Source organism: Entamoeba histolytica, genomic scaffold, assembly GCF_000208925.1.
Source record: "Entamoeba histolytica HM-1:IMSS scf_1104750518239 genomic scaffold, whole genome shotgun sequence".
NCBI classification, from domain to species: domain Eukaryota; phylum Evosea; order Mastigamoebida; family Endamoebidae; genus Entamoeba; species Entamoeba histolytica.
Genome location: NW_001914881.1, coordinates 97,366 through 118,116, shown reverse-complemented (window position 1 = coordinate 118,116; position 20,751 = coordinate 97,366). Strand labels below are relative to the sequence as shown.

The window sequence follows — 20,751 nt, the reverse complement described above, 5'->3', positions numbered from 1 at the left end:
AAAGAGAAGTTAGAGATAACAACAGAGGTAAAAGAAGAAGAAATACCAATGGAAATAGAAGAAAAAGACAAGATAATAGAAGAAGAATGAAAAGAAAACATAGAAAAAGAAGAAAGAAGGAAAAGCAACGAAAAAGAAGAAATGAAGAAAAAGGTAGAAGAGAAGAAAGGAATAGAGAAACAAATACTTACAAAGACAAATTGATAAAAGTGTGATAGAAAGCAAAGTAATGAATGAATGAAAACACAATTACTAATAAATGGAATAGAAAAAAGAGGAATAGACGTAGAAGAATTACTTAAAGAACAAGAAGAAGATGATGATGAAGAAAGAAATTTTCAAAGACAGAAGAAGAAAAGAATAAGGATGAAAGAGACAGAACAAGGGACAATTATACGACGAGCATCATCAGTGACAGAAAAGATGAATATAATATGGAAAGAACAGAAGAAGATGATCATAATAGAAGAAGAACAAGAGAAGAAAGAAGAAGAAGTGAAGCAAGGAGAAGAGAAGAAACAGAAGTAAGGAAGAAAGAATATGTCTGTTATGGAATTAATATAATGAATATTAAAATAAAAATGAAATTAAGAAAAGAAGAAATAAAAAGAATATTAGAAGAATATAATATTGATATTACAATCGAAGAATATATAAAAATAGTTAAAAGAAGTAAAGGGATTAAAAAAGAAAACATAGAATACATTAATAAGAAAGCAGAAGAAGTGATTAAAGAAGAAGATAATATAGAAAATGAAAAGATTAGAGAGATTAATAGAAAGAAAAAGAAAAAAGAGATTGATGTAGAATACATATAAGAGTTAATAAAGAAAAGTAAAAGAAAAGAAATCAAAGAGTGTATATACATTGGATATTATTTCAATAAAGAAGTATATGAAGAGATAATAAGATATATTGATGAAAAATGTGAATGGAAAGAAGGAGGTATTAGAGAGATACAAGAAGACGTTTACAGAATAACATACATAATAAAGAAGTATTTAGAAAACAAATTCATAGGAATTAAGAAAGAATATGAAGTAGTAATACAAAGGAAGATAAATAAACTAAAAGACATGCTAATAAGAGGAAACTATAAAAAATTAAGAAGGATATTAAGAATAAGAAGAATGATAGAAGAAAAGATAAGGGGAGAAGTAAATGAAGAAATAAAACAATTAGAATATTTAAAAGAAATGAGGAAAAAGAAGTAGACTTAAACAAAAGTGAAAGAACAAGAATCTACAGAAACAAAATCATGAGTACTACTGGAAAAAAAGAAATAAGAAAGGAAATAGGAAGAGAAGAACAACCAAGTGAAGAAGACACAAAAGAGTTTTTGAATAAGATATATAACAGAGGAAAAAGAATAAAGAAAGAGAATGAAAGAATAAAAGAGATAATTGAAGAGAGTAATAGAAGGAATTTGAAAAGAATAATAATCACAAAAGAAAACATAGAGAATGTGATAACAAGAATACCATCATGGAAAGCACCAGGGATTGACAATATTCAGGGATATTACTGGAAAAGATTAGAGAGTGTTAGAGACAGATTAATTATAGTGTTTAATGAATGGTTAGACACTCCAGAAAACATCCCAATAGAAATAATAACAGGAAGAACTATTCTAATACACAAAGGAGGAGATATCAAAAAGCAGAGAATTATAGACCAATAACATGTCTTAATGTAATAATGAAAATCTTTACTTCAATCATAAATAGAAAGATAGAAGAACAACTAGCAAATAATGAATAGAAATACCAAATTAATAAGAGTCAATATAGGAATAAGAAAAGAAGTCTAGTAGCAAAAGAAATATCATAAGTTTATTAGAAAGAAATGAAAGAGAAGTACAGAAGAAAAGATATTTAGAATCATTCTATGACATTAAAAAAAGCATATGATACAGTTAATCATGAATGGTTAGAAAATGTATTAAGATACTTCAAAATACCATTTCAAATAACTGAATTAATAAAGAGTATGAGTAGTAGATGGAGAATAAGAATAGGATATAGATATAAAGAAGAAATAAGAGAAGTTAAAATAAAGAATGGTATATTACAAGGAGATTCCATTTCTCCACTCTTATTCATATTACAAATGAATATCATTTCTGATGTTATTGATAAAATAAATGAGAAATGAATAAAAGTGACACACGTACCGTACATGGATGATATTAAAGTAACAAATGAAACAAAGAAAGGAATGGAAATAGTGCATAAAATATAATAGAAGCAATAGAAGCAATAGGAATGGAAGTTAATGTAAATAAAAGTGGAGTAATGAAGAAAAGAAATATAGAAATACAAGATAATATGAAAGACATTCCAATAGTAGACTCAGAACATCCATATAAGTATTTAGTTGTTTATCAATTCACAAGAAATTATGATTTGGGATGCATAGAAAGAATAAGTAAAAGTGTAGAAGAAGGAATAAAAGAAAACAATAAAGGGAATGACAGTAGTATGAATTATATTAACTGAATTAATACAGAAATAATTCATAAGTTCACATATAGTGCATTTGTAGTTAAATAACCAATTATGAAGCTGATAGAAATAGATAAAATAATAAGGAGAGAAATGAAAGAAGGAAAGATTATTGGAGCATGAATGTGTAGTAGCAGATTATAAGTAAACAGAAATAAAATGGGAGATGGATTGAAAAGCATTAGAGATGAATATGCAATTGAATTAATAAGAACTATTTTGTATTACACATGGAAAAGAGGAGATAGAATATGAGACATGATACGAATAAATGAAAAGAAGAATGGAATGTGGAATAGATTGTATAAAGCATGTGGAAAAAGAATAAACAAAGAAGAATTTAGAAAAATAGTAGAAGAAGAAAGAGGAAAACGGGATAAAAACAGAATAATTAAGTATGTGAGAGAAAAGTTTCAAGAAGAATATATCAATAAATGGAGAAACAAGAAAGTAAGTAGTGAAGTATTGAGAGTATTTGAGGATAAAATGACTGAGTAAAATAAAACAATTAAAGTATGGAAAGGAATTAATGTTATAAGAAAAGCATATATACAAATAAAGAAGATGGAAGAGAAAGCAACAAATGTAGGAGTAATGAAAGCATTAATGAAACATGACATGAGATATGCAATGTGTCCAATGTGTAATAAGATAGCAACAATAAATCATATTCTTTTGAACTGTATAGTTACTAAGAAAACACAAATGAATAAACATGATAGAATATGAGAATATATATGGAGGAGATTAAAGATTAAATACAAATTATATGAAAACAAAGAAAAGATGAAGAAGAGAGAAGAAGAAAATACAAAAAATTAATAATAAGGAAAGAAGAATTAGGAAAGAACGAAAGAAGAATAGAGAAAGATAAAATACTTATAGTTTAGAATCAAGAAGTAGTAAACAGAAGACAAATTCATAAAAGAATAGACATTTATGTCAGAGACTTAAATAAGAAAAAAGCAATGATTATAGATATGAGAATAGTAAGAGATAAAAACATAAGTAAAGCATTTACAGATAAGATTAATGTGTATTCAAAACTACACGAACATATAAGAAAGATAGAAAGATTAGTGAGAGTAATAGTTATACCAGTAGTAATAACAGTGAGTTGATTAATAAACAAAGAATCAGTTATATTATTAAAAGCAGAAGGGATAGAAATATCAAGGGAAATAATGACAAGAGAGAACGTAATAATAAATATGAAAGATATTATGAGATATTGTGGAGATCATTCTGGAGAATACAGAGATGTAGAAATGCCAGAAGAAGACTCTCAGGAGAGTGAAGGAAGGGAAGAAATTCTCACCTGAACAATAAGTTGAAAGTTATTAAACCTTAATTTAATTATTATTCTTTAATGAATTTTTCTATTTCCCGTCATTTGTTTCTATTTTAATATATATAAAGAAAAAAGTTGACTTTGCCACGTTTAAACTACTAAAAAAAGAATGCTCTTGTTGACTTTTCGTTAAACAAACCTCAAGATTGTTTTAGTGAGATGAAATAGTTTGAATTATAAAAGGATCTTTAAAAGAATGTAATTAGTTAAATTAGTATGACAATACAATCTGCTCATTTTCATAGAATAATGAAACAAGTTCTTTCTCATAACCTTTTGCCTGTTTCACTTTCTTCTTCTTTTGGAAAAAGTCAACGGGTATTAGAATTTTATTCATATGGAGTATTAAAAGAAAAAATCACACACAAAATAGTTCAGTCTTTTACAGTATGTGATCCTTGTTTCTTTACAGAATTTAGGGATGCATGTATGGCAGCACGAGAAGATGTATTTGATGAGTTGTTAAAACCTTATATATCCCCAAGATGTGAGCGAGGAAAATATGTTAGTATGATTATTGCTGAATGTACTTTAGTAATTCAGACATGTAATTCAAGTAATAAAAATACTTTAAATTCATTACAACAATTTTTGGTGAATTGTTTGTTTATATCAGGATGTAATAATTATTTTAATTCTAAATTTGTTGTTGCTTCTCCTGATAGAAGTTTTAAACGTTCACAATCTCCAGCTGTATGGAATTATCATTTAGAGCAAATGTTTGCTTGATTTTGTTTATATTATTAATTTAATTGGAAAAACGAAAATTCAAAGAACATTTTAATTAATTTTGTGTTTGTTTTATTTTATTTACTTGTTGTTTTAAACGTTTATTTTCTTCATACAAAGATTTTAATACAGAAAGGAGTGTAGGGATTTCTTCTCGTGGGAAATTATCAGAAGATGATTGTAACATATGATAAAGTTGTTTTTGTGGTTCTTCTGTTTTTGTTACATCAAATAAAGTAAGTAAATGAGCTGGAAGAATAGTTGGACAACGTTGTTTAATTGAATATTGATAAGAGTCTTTTGTTTGCTGGATAAATTGTTGGTAAACCCCATTTTCTTCAAAATGTAATGAGTTTTCATTCATTTGAGTAATAAAAGACACTGCAGCCACAAAATTACAGAAATAACATGAATGAGCTCCTCTAGTAGTTTCAGCAAAAGTCATAACGTATTTTACTGTTGAACTTAGATGAGGTAAATTTGCTTTTAATAAAGTATAAATAACAATAGGAACAAAACTATCTCCACTTACATTCCCCGTGACAAAAATTATTGTCATTTCAACAATACGTAATGAAATATAAATATATGCTAATTTATCTTGAGCAGTTCTAACAGAATCTATTTGTTTTAAACAATTTATAGCATAACTTAGAGGTTCCACACTCTTATTTTCATCAAAATCAACATCTAATAACTCTGGTGTAATAAATTGATGTTCTATAACTTTATTCATTATAAGATGATCTTCTTCAACTTCTTTAAGATTCATTTTTTCAATTGTATTAATACTTGGTGGCCAAATATATTTAAATACCCTAGTATATAATAGTCTTTGAAGAACAGTGAAGTATTGTTTATCTTCACCAATTCCAATTTTTAATCTTTTTAATGTAATAATCATTTCTTTTATAAACTTCTCAATAACTTCTTTTCGTTCATCTAAATTCATTCCTTTAACCATTTCTCCAAAGCCAACTACAAATTGGTCAATTTGGATTGAAACTTCTTTTATTTTAAGAATTTTTTGATATATCTTCTTTTGTATTTCATTATTATTATTTAATTCTTTTCTTCGTTCATCATCTAGTGGTGATACAAATTTTGGTTGAAACTTATCATTTAACATCATTTTGTCAATTCGTTGTTGATCAATAAATCCAGGAATTGAATTTTTAATTGTTTCAACACTTTCATCTAATGATAATTCAATAGTATATTCATTAAAAGATAATGGTGCATTTCCATCCATTAATTTCCATGCCCAACTACATCCATGTTGATAGATTGGTGATTTTGTTAATAAAATATTTAATTGAGATTGGTTTGTTTCTTTTCCAATATAAGCCTCAACACCAATGATATTTGTTGAGAATATAGGAGCACTTGTTTTAGATATATCTTTTACTGTTTCAATAGCCTCATCAAATCGTTCAAAGTCTGTTCCATTAAAATCTTTAACGTCACTCATAAAAATTCTTAAACTAGAATCAGAAATAATTCCTGGTATTTGAGTTAAAGTTATAAAGTGTAATGATTCTTTATCAAGTAAAATAAAATGAGAATAGAAGAAATCTTTTGTCAAGTCAATATCATTGATACAATATACTGGTGGTAATATTAATATTGCATTTAATTTAAGAGCGTCTTGTAAAATAGAAATATTAGTTGTTATTAATGATCGAAATATTGGATGAGTAATAACTAATAATGAGTTATGATATTCAATTTTGTTAACATGTTCTATTTGAATAGAATTATTTTGTAATTCACTTAAAACTTCACTTGAAGGAATATTTTCAATAGTGACAGTAGGAATATTTTCTGAAGTAAAAGATTTTTGTTGAATTTGACTGGTATTATTTTCTTCTTTAACTTGTGAGTATCTTTCAAAGTTTAATGGGACACCTTTAACAAAAATGAATGACTGTGATTGAATTTTCCTTCGATTAATACGTGTTTGTTTGTCTATAACAGTTAATTTCTTTTTATATTTTGGTGCTTCATACAATGGTTTATCTCCAAGAGAATATTTAGGTTTTGGAGGAGGTGTTATTGGATGTGATATATCTTTAATCAATAAGCATGAGTCATATCCTTCTGACAATCTTTTTTTTTCAATGGAATTACTTTTATGAATTGTTTTTTTTCCTGGAGAAGGAGGTGCTTTTTCAGGTTTAGGAGGAATATATTTTTTATTTTCTATTGAAACGATGTCACTTCGTTGAACTTGATTAGAAGAATTATTAATTTCATTTTCTTCAGAGTGAAATGAAGAAATTTTTGGTATTTCATTAAATTGAATAGTTTGTGATATCTCACTATTAGTAATATCACTAGTCCCCTCTGATTGAATATGATTAGTTATTACAAGAGGGTCTTGTTGCATGGATAGAAATTTTTTTGATTAATAAGTTTTTAATAAAGAAATTTTAACGAAAAATAAGAAAAGTTGAATTTTTAATAATTTCAATACGATGGATTTTTCTTCTTCTTTTTTCAAAAGATTTTATCATTTTATAGTAAATGAAAATTCTTGTTACAAATATATACATTTTTTTTAAGTTAGAGATATTTTATTGTGTGTTTATAATTGTTTTTAATGAATTAATTATTGAAGATATTAAGAGCCTTTGTTTTGGATTTTGTGTCCATGAATGAGTTATTATTGTATAAAGACTTTCTGGAATTATAGGTGGTTGTTCTAATCTTTTTCCTGATGTAATAAATTCTGCTATTTTCCATGGAAAACCAAATCTTTCATCATTTTTTGGAAATGGGTCATTCCATTGACCAACTTCATACATAGTAATTGCAAATGAATATATATCAGCTTCCTTTTTATATTTTTCTTGATTAAGAACTTCTGGTGCCATATATATTGGTGTTCCAATTCCTTTGGTAAACGTCATATTAGTCATTAACATATTAATATTTCTTGAACTTCCAAAATCTGTTAGTTTAGTCATTACAGTATTCTCTTCATCAAAAGACATTACTAAAATATTATCTGGTTTAATGTCACGATGTAATATATTATTATTATGAAGATATTGAATTCCTTTAGCAGCATCAAGAAGAAATCTTAAACGGATTGATAATTTTGGAATGCTTTCTTTCTTCTTTACAATAAGTTCTCTAATTGATCCATACTCTGCATATTCTGTAACTATACAAATATGGTCTTTTAAACAACATGCTCCAAAGAAATTAATAATATAATCACATCTAAATTTATCTAACATAGAAACTTCTTTCTCAAATTCCTCCATAACTTCTTCATTATCTTCTAAATTCTTCATTTTTTTTATTGCAACTTTCCTTCCTCTAAATATTCCTTCATAAACAATACCAAATGAACCTTCTCCTTTTTTCTTTATTTCTTTAAACTCTGTATAGTCTAATCTTGTTGATAATTTCGTTTTGAATGATATTTGAATAGTACAGGTTTGTTCAATTTTTGTACGAATATTTTTAGAAGTAATAACCATATGATCTTCAACAGTACAGGAACATAATGGTGTAACAAATACATCAAATTCACATCCTTTTCCTTTTGGAATAGTAACTATTTGAGGATTAGTTCTTAATAAATATCTGTTATTTTCTTCTTTGGTTGTTAATTGAACTTTAATTGTTTCTTTAGTTGAATTTGCAATACAAAGAATTTCTCTTATTTCTTTTCCAACACTCAGCTCAGGAAAATCATTATCATTTTCTTCTTTAAATTTTATTATACTTTTATTTACCATTATTTGGTTATTGTAAGGTAATGACATAAATACAATATTACAATAGCTTATATTAAAGAAACTATTTTCTTTTTCATATTGTTTTTGTATTTTATATCTATAATATGTTCTACTGCACCATCCAATAATTATTAAAATAATAATAGTTATTGAGAGAATCACCAGTATGACTAATATAATTACCCACCATACAGGAGATCTTTGACAATACATCCCATCATTGCTAGGTTGATACCAGAAACTACATTGTGAACAAATACTTTTTTCAACTGAAATACAATGACTTATTTGTGATAATGGTAAGCATTGATAATTTTTTAATATTCCATCAATACATGAAGTGCATTGATAAGAATTACATTCAGAGCACCCTTCATAAATATAAGAACAATGAATACATTCTTTATTTTTTAAAGTATAACCAGTATCACATTCTTCACACCCAGTGGAAGTCTTTAATTTACAATTTTTTAATAACTCATAAGAAAGACATGACCCATTCATCGAAATATAATAATTTTCATTACACTCTAAGCATTGCAAGTCTGTTTGACATGATGAACAATGGCTTTTACATTTTTTACATAATGAAGATGATCTGTAATATCCTTTCATACATACAGCACATCCTTCGTTATTAGAAAATAAAAATTGACAATTTTGTATAACTAAAGAAGATAAAGCACACAACCCATTAATAGCAGTATATCCATTCTCACATTTAAAGCAATACTCTGAATTTAAACAATCTAAACAATGTTCAGGACAAGTCTTACATTCATAGTTTGAGACATACATTTTATTAGTACATTTTACACAAATTCCATAAACATATTGTGCACAATTAGTAACATTTTCTTTGTTGATACATTGACCTAAAGAATTTAAAATATAACCAGAAAAACATTCAACACATTTGTTGTTAACACAATATTTGCAATTTTCATTACAATAAATACAGTCACTTCCATCAAAATATTTTGCTTTATCAATACAAGAAATAAAATGGCTATGACTTGACACACAATCAACATATGAACATGATTTACTAGTTGTAACAATTTCACTAGAATTAAAACAACTATAACACTCTTGAGAAGAACACGTTGAACATCCATGAAATTTGGATGAACATAAAAGACATCGACCATTTTCGAAAAAATATCCATTAGAACATGAAATAATTGATTTTGTTGTAACAACAGTTTCACTATTTGTTTTCTTAATACAACTACCATTAATATTAATATAATCATCTTCACAAATAATACACTTTTTTGATGTACATTGGATGCAATTCTCTTCACAAGACATACATTGTGTTCCATCTGAATAAAAACCTTCAGAACATGATATTACTTTGTTCGACACTACTTTTAACTCTTCATTTTTCTGACATCTTCCATAGCTGTTAATTTGATAATAATCATCACATAATATACATTTATTATTTATACATCGACGACAGTTGGTAGGACATAAAGAACATATACCATTAATAAATTCATAATGTTCTCTGCATTCATCACAAGTATATTTACTTTTCTTTGTACAATATGGAACATCAATTACTTCATAATTAACACAAGTTCCATTAAGAATAATTCCATCACAAACCAAACATGTTACTTCATTGTTCATTATATAATATGAAGAACAATATGATGTTATTATTTTTGTTGAATGAGTTATTTCATTTCTTAGGTTAAATGGTTGTTCAGATGTAACAACACTATCAAACGAATTTTTAAAAAGAACATTTATGTTATTTGTTTGTGAAGGAAAGTAAACAAAGGAATAATTTGCAGTAATTCTAAGTGAAAAATCAAAATCATCTGGTTTAATAACCAAATGACTATCGTTAATATGTACTATCCCTTCAAATGAATGATCAATATCTAAAAAAGATATTGAAGGTAATATTTGAACAACACAATTTGAAGAATAACAAGGACAATATACTTCTTTATAATTTCCATTTGATAGTGAACCAGAAACTAAAGTACAATAAACACTAATATCCAATTGTATTACTGGACATATACGAACTAGTTTATTAGAAGATAAAGAAATCATTCTATTATTTAAGAATGAAGAATTAATCAATTTAAATGGAGTTGGAGATACAGCAAAGTTAACACATGTCTGTACTGAATATATTGTTGGAAAGTGTAAAGAACTATTCTCATTTAACAAAATAACACTTTCTGATTTAATATTAAAAAAATCATTTTTACTTATAAATTGTTCTATTTCAAAATTTCCATTTACCTTAATTCTAGTTTGAGAATCTACTTGTAATGTCTCACAAAACAAAGAACCATTAATAAAAATATTATATCCATTAAATGAACAAAATTTAATTGAAAGAATTTTATTATTTGTGTTGAAATAAGTATTTTGTTCTATTGTCACATTATTCCAATATTCATTTGATTGGATTTCATATAAATTGAAATTAATTCTTAAATTTAAAGTATTACTAGGATATAATTTATAATTATAACAATCATTAAACTGTTTTAGTGTTGAATCTATATAATTTGATCCATCAAAAATACATTGACACATAAAAAATGAACCTTTTGGAACAAATCTATTTCCACAAGTCATTACATTATTAAGCAAAAACTGTGACTCAAAATGATTTATTATTCTTTTAAATAAAATTACCTCTTGTGAATGAATAGATGAAATATCTATTTCATTATTTATTTGAATATCATTAAATATACAATATGAAGGTGAAATCACAGTTAAAGAAGAAACAATAACAATACCATTAAATGTAATTTCATTTGAAGAAGATAGTACAAGAGTTTTTACAATTAATTCACCAATAGAACTTATATCAATAACCTTTGTTTTTGTTTCAAAAATAATTGAATTCCATTGATTTAAATCTTTTAATTGAATAGTTTCAAAATTTGGAAGATTTAAATCATACATTGAAGAATTTTTAACACAATCAGGATAATTCCAATTTGATAAAACTGAAATATTTGGTGTTGAAGTTGTTAGTGAACAATTACAATCAGATAATGGTTCAATTAAATCATAAATAACATATCTACCATTTCCATCTCTATTACAAACATTAGAAATAGAATAAGATGATGTTATCACTGAATCAATGTTATGACCAGTGAATAAATATTTTGGAAGATTACTTTGAGAAGAAGAACTAAAGTCAAATGTTAATGTTTGAGCTGAATCTCCATCAATCATAATGTATCTTGTAGTAGAATCTGTTTCAATAATAAAATAAAATTTCTGATTTATATCAGAATAGATATTAATATTAGAATTATAAATATGAATATTTGGTTTTGATGAATCAGCAACTTTCGTTCTACATCCATCTATACCAAAACAACCAAATGTTAATACAAAGTTATCTGGAATAACTTTCATAAATAGAAATAACAATCCTTCAGAATGTATAGTTCTTAATCCAAATGACTTCATTGTTGATGTTGGCTCTTCAAAGTGTAGATATTTTGGAGACTTCCCAGTAGTATCAAAATCTTGAAAAATGGTATTCTCTAAAGTACAACAACCATTTCTAAAATAAAATACATCACTCTTTTTAGTGCCAATTTTTATATATTCATGCGCCCATCCATTTCGTTCAATACCCATTGGAAAATAACCAATAACTCCATTATTCTCAGTCCATTCATTTGATCTTGCATAAAAAATATTCCCAAATACAAAAAGTAAAATACCAATGAACATTTAATTGAGATAACTAGTTTTTTATCTTAAATAATCCACAAAACAGCCACTTCCTATTGAACTTCGTTTTTCGAAAACTGTTTTGTCTAAAAATAAAACAGAATCATGAATTACAACAAAAAAATGATACAATCCATTAATGGTTTTATTAATCAGAAAAAAAAATATTGAAAAATCTTCTCCATATCTTTTAAAAGTACGTTAATAGGCATAGCAGGCAAAAAAAATTATTGAAAATGTTCTATTGAAAAGAACAAAACTCAAATAAAAATGTTATTCATCACAAAATGAAAAAAAATAAAAATAATAGAAAAAAACTAAAAAACAAAAAACAGAGAGATGAGTAATAAAGTAGCTGTGATTAATTTGAAACCAGAAGAATTTAAAGAAATTGTTCATACACTAAAACATCATATAACCAATGGGAGATTAAACAAAAAAGAAAATGTTGAATATGAGCCAATAAATGAACATGAAACACAAAGAATTACAATTACACATAAATATGGATCTATAGATATTGAACTAGTTCCACTTCAAAGTATAGAAGAAGGAATAACAGATGAATGGGGAGGATATATCTGCGAAGAAAATACTCCAAATTATCAAAAAATAACTCAATACAATGCTGGAGAATTAAATATGATTATCGGAAATGGTAAATTACTTGATTGGTGCATTGATAATGGTATTGAATATGTTGACAGACAAGCAATAGAAGATGAAAACAACGCAGAAGGAATAGACAGAATTGCAGAGGCTATTGCAAATAACCCATGGAACTTCTCTCAACAACCTCAGAGATATAATGAAGATCTATTATTACAACCACCACAACAACTACCAAATACTTCAAAGCAAGAACTAACAAAACCAATTAATGAAACAACTCAAAGTGATGAAAAAGATTTGACATTAGAGACTGCATTAAATAAATTATTAGATTATAAACGAAGGGCTGCTCAAACAACTGATATGAATGAGAGAAGAAAGTTAGCAGAGGAAGCAGCTCTACTAATGGCACAATTTATGGGAGACTCGAGTGAAGAAGATGATTAATTTTATTAATAACATATCTTTAACTTCTTTGTTTAGCTTTAAAATAGAGACTCAATGAAGTGAAATTCATTGCAATTACATTAAAATGAGAAAATAGTTTTCACCATAATCCTGCTTTTTGTTTTTCTGTTTGCTGTTTCCATTGTTTCCATGATTTAAACATATCAAATGTAACATCAAATAATTCGATAAAATCTTCATCTGACAAATGAAACTATAAATGTTAAGTTTTTCTTCTTAATTTGACTTCATTTTAATATTTAATATTAAAAATAACAAACAACTAAGTCATCTTTGGCAATTCCATCTGGTTTATTTTCTAATTCTCTAAAAGAATAAACCTCTAGCCCAAGTGAATTAAGTGTTCTTTTACCATCTACTAATTGAACATTTTTTTCTCTTAACATATTCTTTGTTAAATCATTATTTCCACCATGTTTTGATACTTTTAATGTAATTTCAGCACACAAAGATCTACGATCTCTTTTTGAAGCATCTCCTTTACTATTGTTAACAGAAATAGTTAATTTAGGTTTAAATGAAGAAGGACTATCAGTTCCACTTACAGATCCCTTTCTTGAACACTCTGATTGTCTATCATTTTTATATTCTTCAATACTTTTAATATTATCAGTTGGAATTTCAGAACATCTATTCTTTTTTTCCATAGGAACTTTTAATAAAGAAGAATTAAATGGTAATTGATCATTAGTTAATGCAATAGGTCTTTTTGAATAAATAGACATCCTTCCTCCTTTATCTTTTCTTCTTTTCATTAATTCTTCTTCTGGGTCAATACTTCTATCAATATCACCAGAATGCAATTCTGTTGTCCTATGAACTACACAACTTTCCGTTAATGGGAAGTTAGGAACTGAAGCAGATTGTAACTTTTTAAGGTCATTAACCATTCTAATTAATCCACCATCAGGAACAAGTTTAGTTCCTTGTAATTTTATTTTACTTTTAGTCCTTACTCTAATTTTAATAGAATCTTTTTTTGAGTTACAAGGAAGAAGAGTAATTCTTGATATTGGAAAGACAAATCTAATTAAATTTTCTTTATTTGATATTGCAAGTAAATTTTGTGTTAGAATAGCTGATACTGGACATCCTTTTAATTTAAAGTCAGTTATATATAATATCTCTTCATTTGTTATATCTCCAAATTTTCCTGGTTTAAATTTATCAAATAATTTTGGTTTAACTCTTTCACTGTCTGCTTTAGTTTTAGTTTCATCTATTGTAGTAGTTACTTTTTTAATAAGACTAACCATTTCAACAAGATTATTTGCATCTGGATGATCATTCCATGTATGTTTTTTTAATTCATTTAATAATAAAACATACCTTGGAAGTCTTTGAATTGGCATAATTAAATATGATGACATATCCTTATCATTCCCTTTTTCTTTCATTAATGCATCTCTGACACATTCAATACATAAAATTTGTTCTACTCGTTCGATAGATTCAGAATAATTAACAAGATAAGGAGTATAAACACTAAGTGCACCTTCAAGTTCTTTATAAACATTAATCCATGGTTTATTTGGTTTCATATCTTCAGTAGCTTTCTTCAAATCATTTAAAAATTTAGAGTTAAATTGATAAATTTCTTCCATATTATTAAAAATTATTTGAACACTATCTTTCTTTAATGCACCATTCTCAACAAAACTTTGAATAATTGGTCTATATTTATCAATACCTTCTTTAAGATAATGGACATAATCATCTTCTGTTTTAACCATTTCTTGTGTAACTTTAATTCTAAATGCATTCTTTTTTTTCAATGAATTCATTTCATTTTTTGCAGAAAATCTTCTGAAATAAGCTTGTGCCTTAGCAATAGTACCTTCAAATACATTCACTAATGTGATAAATATATATTTATTAAAATTATTTAACAAAAATATAACAAACTGTCAAATCCTTTTGTTGTTGACATAAGAAATTGTAATGTAGTTCTAAACACTGAGGCAGAAACTCGAATTTTGCCACCAATAACTGTTCTTTGAATATATTTTAATTGTTCTTTTATATTTTCAGCTTCCTGACCTGAAGGAAGATTTTTTTTAACTTCTTCAATAGGAATTTGTGGAAATGGTTCAATGTTATAGATTTTAAAACATTCTGTAGCAAATAGAAAGACACATTCAACTATTCTAACAATATTCTATTAAATGAATTGACTAACCTAATAAATAAAATATTAACAAACCCCTTTTACAAAATCATCGTGTGTTGCAATTCTTAATAATGGAACGTGCATTTCTTTACATACTTGAAGAAACATATTTAAGTTTTCTAATTGTTTATATGGATGTTTAGAGTCATGAATAACTGGAATAAGATCATCATCAATAGTTTTTGCTAAATAACATAAAATTGTTCCTGATTTAAGTGAATTACATAAATCAGGATTTATAGGTACTTTAAGAATAGTTTCCATCCATGATATTAACACCATTTTCTTCTGAATGAACTGAATGAATTGGTCATCACTTTCCATTTCCCAACTAAACTTAAAATTTTTTTTTAGTTTCTTTTTTTGGTTTTTTGAAAAAGAAGATTAGTATTTTTTACTTGAACTATAAAAATTTTATTTTTTTATTTCAAATTAACTTTCTCTTATTTCCTAATATTTTTTATTCTTTCTCCTTCTCTCATTACTATTGATATTTCTCAATAAACTAACAAAATCCTAACTCTTTCCTTAAATACCTTTTTATTCTAAAATAAACATTTAATCAGTAAAACAAACCATTCACTTACCATTGACCATTAAAATCAAAAGAATCTTTTGTTCCTTTCCAAAATAAATCTCCATTTGTTTGTTGAATATTTGGTGATGAACTTTTTGATTTACTAGTATTTAATGAAGCAAATATATCATCTTTCTTTTGAGAATTTGAATTAAATGGACTTTCACTTTCAAAATCAAATAATGCTTGACTTTTTGGTTGTGGAGAATGTGTGTTAGATGAATTACTAGTCATAACAATAGTTGTTTGTTTTGTTGAAGGTGTTCCAAAGTCAAATAATGAAGCAGAAGATGATGGTTTAGGTGATTGAGAAACAGTAGTATTACTTGGTTGATTAAATGAGAATAAATCTGTTGAAGTAGTCATTGGGGTATATGACTTCTTTGGATATTCATCAAAGGAAAATAAATCTGTTGACTTGTTAAGTGATGGTGAAATATTTGAACTGCTATTATTAACTGAATTAGTTGAATGGGTTATTGAAGAAGATGTTTGACTTTCCCCAGATGTTTTTGGTTGAAGAATAGATGGCTTTTGTTTTAAAGAATCATCAGATTGTGTAGGAATGTCTTTAAAATTATCCCAGAATAATCCAGCAGAACTTGAAGTTGATACTTGTGGTTTCAACGTTTCTTCTTGAGGTTGAACAGGATTTGGAGATGGTGAAGGAGCACTAGAAGCAACAGGATCAGATTGATCCATTAAGTTGGCATAAGGATTTGGTAAGTTAACTTCTTTAGCTATCATATCCATAAGTTGAAAAGTGTTAATACGTTCAAAAGGATCAATAACAAAGATCTTTTCAAAGAATTGAGTCACTTTCTTAGAATAATAATTATTTGGAATAGAGTATTTACAAAATTGAATTCTCATTGGAGATTCTTCAAATGGAGTATCGAAGTAACAAATTTTATATAATATACATCCTAATGCCCAAACATCAGCCTTTCTTCCAATTGGTTTATAGTCATAAAGATTAATCATTTCTGGTGATCGATAAGCTAATGTAGTATATTTTTGAATATTCTCATCAATTATAGGACAATCTCCTTTAGTTCGATTATAAAATTTACTTTCTGGTACAACACTACCGAAATCAGTTAATAAGAACTTTTTATTTTTAAATAATACATTTTCTACTTTTAAGTCTCTATGACACAATGGTGGATTTTGTGAATGCATAAAAGCAACAGCATGACAAATTTGATAAAACATTCTTAAAACAGCTTCTTCTTTTATTGGATTTGGATAAGTTCTTTCTAATACATTAATTGTAGAAACAGGACAATAATCCATCAATAATACTACTTTTTTTTCTGGTTCACTATAGATAGCACTATCAATCAATGGTACAATAAATTCGTTTTTACATAACGCTTTATGTACATTTATTTCTTGTTGAATCCGTTTTAAATCATTTTGGTCACCATAATACATAACTTTCATTGCATATTCTCTATTACTTATTTGAGAATGGACAAGATAAACTTGTGAAAATCCTCCTTGTCCTAGTTTTCTATCTACAAGGACCTGTTCATGACCGACATTGATAAGAGTATTTCCCATTAAAACTATTATGAGATTTAAGTTCTAATACTTCTTTTTGTTCTATTTTTTTCTTTTTACTACCACCTGAGAGAAACCAACTAATAATTTTATTAAACTATTTTTTATTTATTTTTTATTTATTTCACTTATTATTTAACAAATGTAACCAAAATCTTTAATGAACCTAACTCTTTCTCTATCTGTTCAAACTAGAATTCAATAACTCTACTATTACTACAGTTTGTCCTTTTTTTTCAATAATAAAATTATCAACTCTCTTTTTTTTTCTTTTGATAATTTTTCTATTTTTTTGAAGGATCAATTGTATTTTATTTCTAATAACACTTTGTGGTTTAATAAAAGTGTTGTTAGTAATATCATTAATATTAATATTGATCATTGGTTTATGTTTTATTAATGTGGTAGTAAAAGACATTCTCACAAAACAAATACATTTTTATTGTTTAATCTTTTATATATGTTATGTATAACACATTCATTAAATCAGAAAGATGAAGAAAATAAAAACCCTGATTCGATGACCAATTTCTAGTTGAGAACTTACTCTTCTAATGAACTAAAATTATTATATTCCATTGATCATTATGTCAGATATTAATATGACGAAAGAAGAATTAGTTCGTCAGCTTACTGAAATTCGTGCTACATTAGCTGAAGAAATGAAAAAGAATCAAGAACCAAAATCAGAAGAATTAGATAAATTAAAAGATCAAAATGCTCGTTTAGAGTATAGAATAAAACATTTATTGAGGGCATTAGAAGAACAGGATAAAGAAATTGAAGAACTCAAGAAACAAATTAAGAATTGAGTTATATAACAGAAATTTATTTTTGGTATTGTTTTTTGTTACTTAATTAAAAATTTTTTGAAATAAAATCATTATGAGTAAAATTTAAAATAAATTGATTTTTAATTATTAAAATCAAGTGTCGATTTTTCAGTTTGAATGGTATTTTCACTTATATTTGCTGACACTAGTTCTTTTAATTTCTTATTTTCTTCTTCAAGTTGTTCACATTTTTGTTTAAATAATGATAATTCTTCTTTTAATTCATTCATTTTATCTCTTTTCTTGTCTCGGCACATTTTTGAAGACCATCTATTCTGGATTCTTCTTCTAAGTTTTCTTAATTTTTCTTCATCATCACCTGTTATTCTTTCTTTCATTCTTACAGTTTCAATATAACTGTCAAACTCTTCTAAATCCATTTTTTCAAGTTCAGTAAAATCAAATGTGTGAATTATACCGTTTGATAAAGGAGTAGGAGGAGAGACATTTTGTGGTAGTAAAGGAGATTTTTGTGACGGAGGACTTTCGTTATGTCTGTTAAAAGGATTGTACGGTGCTTCCATGTGTGGTGGAAAACAAATAACTTTTTAGTGATGGCGACACAGTTCATACAATGTTAAATTTGTTAATGGCTTTCATACAATAATAATCTAAGGGTTTTATTCCTGAAAAATCCAAGTAATTTCCTGAAGAGTTGTTTGCTTGATTTCCTTGATTTTTAATCTTTTTTCTACCCTTTTTATTGGTTCTTTTCTTTATTAAAAAAATAGAAGAATGTAGATGATTGCAACGCCGTTTTCGAGTTCATGCAAAAACAAAAACATCATTTTTACATTTCGTTGGTTTCTTTTAAAAAATAATGTTATTTCGTTTTTTTTTATTTAATTATGTTTAGACTCAATGATAGCTTGTTCCTTTCTTAGTATTATTTTCAATAATTGTTAATTAAACTAGTGATGAGATTTGAAAGTCAGATTAAATAAATTTTATTTAATTAACTTTTTTTAAATGAAAATAGATCAACTACAAGAATATGTTCTTTGTTAGTATTACCACAGCTAAACTCAGCTTTAGTATTTATTTAAGAGAATTTAAAAAAAAAATGAACATTTATTCCTTTTTCTTTAATGTTAAAAAATACCCAATGAGTGTAAAATAAAGAATATCAATTATTCTATGAACAACTCAACATATTTTAATTATATAATTATTGTAAACATAAATATATGACGTTGTTATACTTTGTCATTTCGTTTGACTATTCTATTTTTTGTTTCATAGTTATTTTTATTTATTTAAGACTTTTTAGTTATTATTATAGAGAACAATAGTATTGAGAACGGTTTAACAGTTGTTATAGTCTAATACTCTAATTAATAATTTTCAAGACTATACCATACCATTTTGACAACAACTTAAATATTTAGACAATAATTAACAATAATTATTTAGAAAGACAGTTCAATTATTGTTGATATATTTTTTGTCATGTAGTCAATGACTGATTATATTATAAAGTGCTTTATTTAATTCAGCTATATTTTTATTGATTTTCAATGTTATTATAATATTGATACTTAAACAATAAAACTTAATAATTATTTAACAAATACAAGACTTTTATGTTTATATAATAAACAATATTATAATATATTTAGAAAAAAAAACAAATATAATAGGTTCATAATCTTCAAGGAGAATTAATAATTAATTTAATAGATTCATTTAGTAATAGAGTTACTATTCGATAATGCTTATAATAAAAGAGTTAGAATTACTCATATATTTACATAAATTTTACAAAATAAAAGAGTTAGAAATGATGTAATAAGAAGAGTTATTTTTTGTCTTTGATTAGTAAAAATGAATGAAATATAAAAATGGTTGTAGTTATTTAATTTCATAAAAAAATAATATTATCAAATAACATTACAATGAAATTGCAATGAATTGAATTTATTCAAACAAGGTTATAAGACTCAATTCAAAAATATGTATAGAAATAAATTAATTATATTGATTAGTAAAGAAAAAATAAGTGAGGGAATGAATAAAAAATGATGATATAAATTTTGTATCATTTTCGTTGAATGATAAAATACAAGAAGGAAAGATATTTTTAAATATGTACAAATAGAATTTAATAATATAGTAAATTTTAATAAGAAAATAAATAAACAGTATAATATGTAATTATCTAATTTCAAAAATATAAATTGTTTTATATAAATAAATCAGAGTCTTTATGTAAAAATAATGACATTGTTTAAAATGAATTAAGAACCAACTCATTTATATTTCAATAAACTATGACATAAAATTAATTATTCTTTTTAATATCTAAAAAAGCAAACTATTTTTAGAAAAATATATCATCAACATAAAACATAATAAAATTTTAAATAACTTATTGTTTTATGGTTAAAGCTAACTGTTAGTAGTTATAAATACTATTAAATTTTTACAGACTAATAAATACTAATTATGATA

The 20,751-nt window shown here is 25.7% G+C and overlaps 7 protein-coding genes across 7 annotated transcripts, besides 1 other annotated feature; 2 read left to right on the top strand and 5 right to left on the bottom strand.

The window, feature by feature from the left end:
• Positions 1 to 3,862: a repeat region.
• Positions 3,863 to 4,071: 209 nt separating this feature from the next.
• EHI_127460 (uncharacterized protein) lies at positions 4,072 to 4,584 on the top strand (the record flags this gene model as incomplete). The annotated part of the gene is made up of 1 exon (XM_647227.1): positions 4,072 to 4,584. One exon carries the CDS (start codon positions 4,072 to 4,074, stop codon positions 4,582 to 4,584), a length of 513 nt encoding a protein of 170 aa, XP_652319.1.
• Positions 4,585 to 4,639: 55 nt separating this feature from the next.
• Positions 4,640 to 6,973, bottom strand: EHI_127450 (Vacuolar sorting protein VPS9, putative; the record flags this gene model as incomplete). Its single annotated transcript, XM_647226.1, has 1 exon — positions 4,640 to 6,973. One exon carries the CDS (start codon positions 6,971 to 6,973, stop codon positions 4,640 to 4,642), a length of 2,334 nt encoding a protein of 777 aa, XP_652318.1.
• Positions 6,974 to 7,160: 187 nt separating this feature from the next.
• Positions 7,161 to 12,074, bottom strand: EHI_127440 (tyrosine kinase, putative; the record flags this gene model as incomplete). The annotated part of the gene is made up of 1 exon (XM_647225.1): positions 7,161 to 12,074. One exon carries the CDS (start codon positions 12,072 to 12,074, stop codon positions 7,161 to 7,163), a length of 4,914 nt encoding a protein of 1,637 aa, XP_652317.1.
• Positions 12,075 to 12,413: 339 nt separating this feature from the next.
• EHI_127430 (uncharacterized protein) lies at positions 12,414 to 13,133 on the top strand (the record flags this gene model as incomplete). Its single annotated transcript, XM_647224.1, has 1 exon — positions 12,414 to 13,133. One exon carries the CDS (start codon positions 12,414 to 12,416, stop codon positions 13,131 to 13,133), a length of 720 nt encoding a protein of 239 aa, XP_652316.1.
• Positions 13,134 to 13,233: 100 nt separating this feature from the next.
• On the bottom strand, positions 13,234 to 15,648 carry EHI_127420 (cell division control protein CDC24, putative; the record flags this gene model as incomplete). The annotated part of the gene is made up of 4 exons (XM_647223.1): positions 13,234 to 13,347; positions 13,415 to 15,006; positions 15,060 to 15,312; positions 15,358 to 15,648. The coding sequence occupies 4 exons, from the start codon at positions 15,646 to 15,648 to the stop codon at positions 13,234 to 13,236; spliced, it is 2,250 nt and encodes a 749-aa protein (XP_652315.1).
• Positions 15,649 to 15,907: 259 nt separating this feature from the next.
• On the bottom strand, positions 15,908 to 17,467 carry EHI_127410 (protein kinase domain containing protein; the record flags this gene model as incomplete). Its single annotated transcript, XM_647222.1, has 1 exon — positions 15,908 to 17,467. One exon carries the CDS (start codon positions 17,465 to 17,467, stop codon positions 15,908 to 15,910), a length of 1,560 nt encoding a protein of 519 aa, XP_652314.1.
• A 913-nt stretch (positions 17,468 to 18,380) lies between these two features.
• EHI_127400 (uncharacterized protein) lies at positions 18,381 to 18,824 on the bottom strand (the record flags this gene model as incomplete). Its single annotated transcript, XM_647219.1, has 1 exon — positions 18,381 to 18,824. One exon carries the CDS (start codon positions 18,822 to 18,824, stop codon positions 18,381 to 18,383), a length of 444 nt encoding a protein of 147 aa, XP_652311.1.
• Positions 18,825 to 20,751: the final 1,927 nt, after the last annotated feature.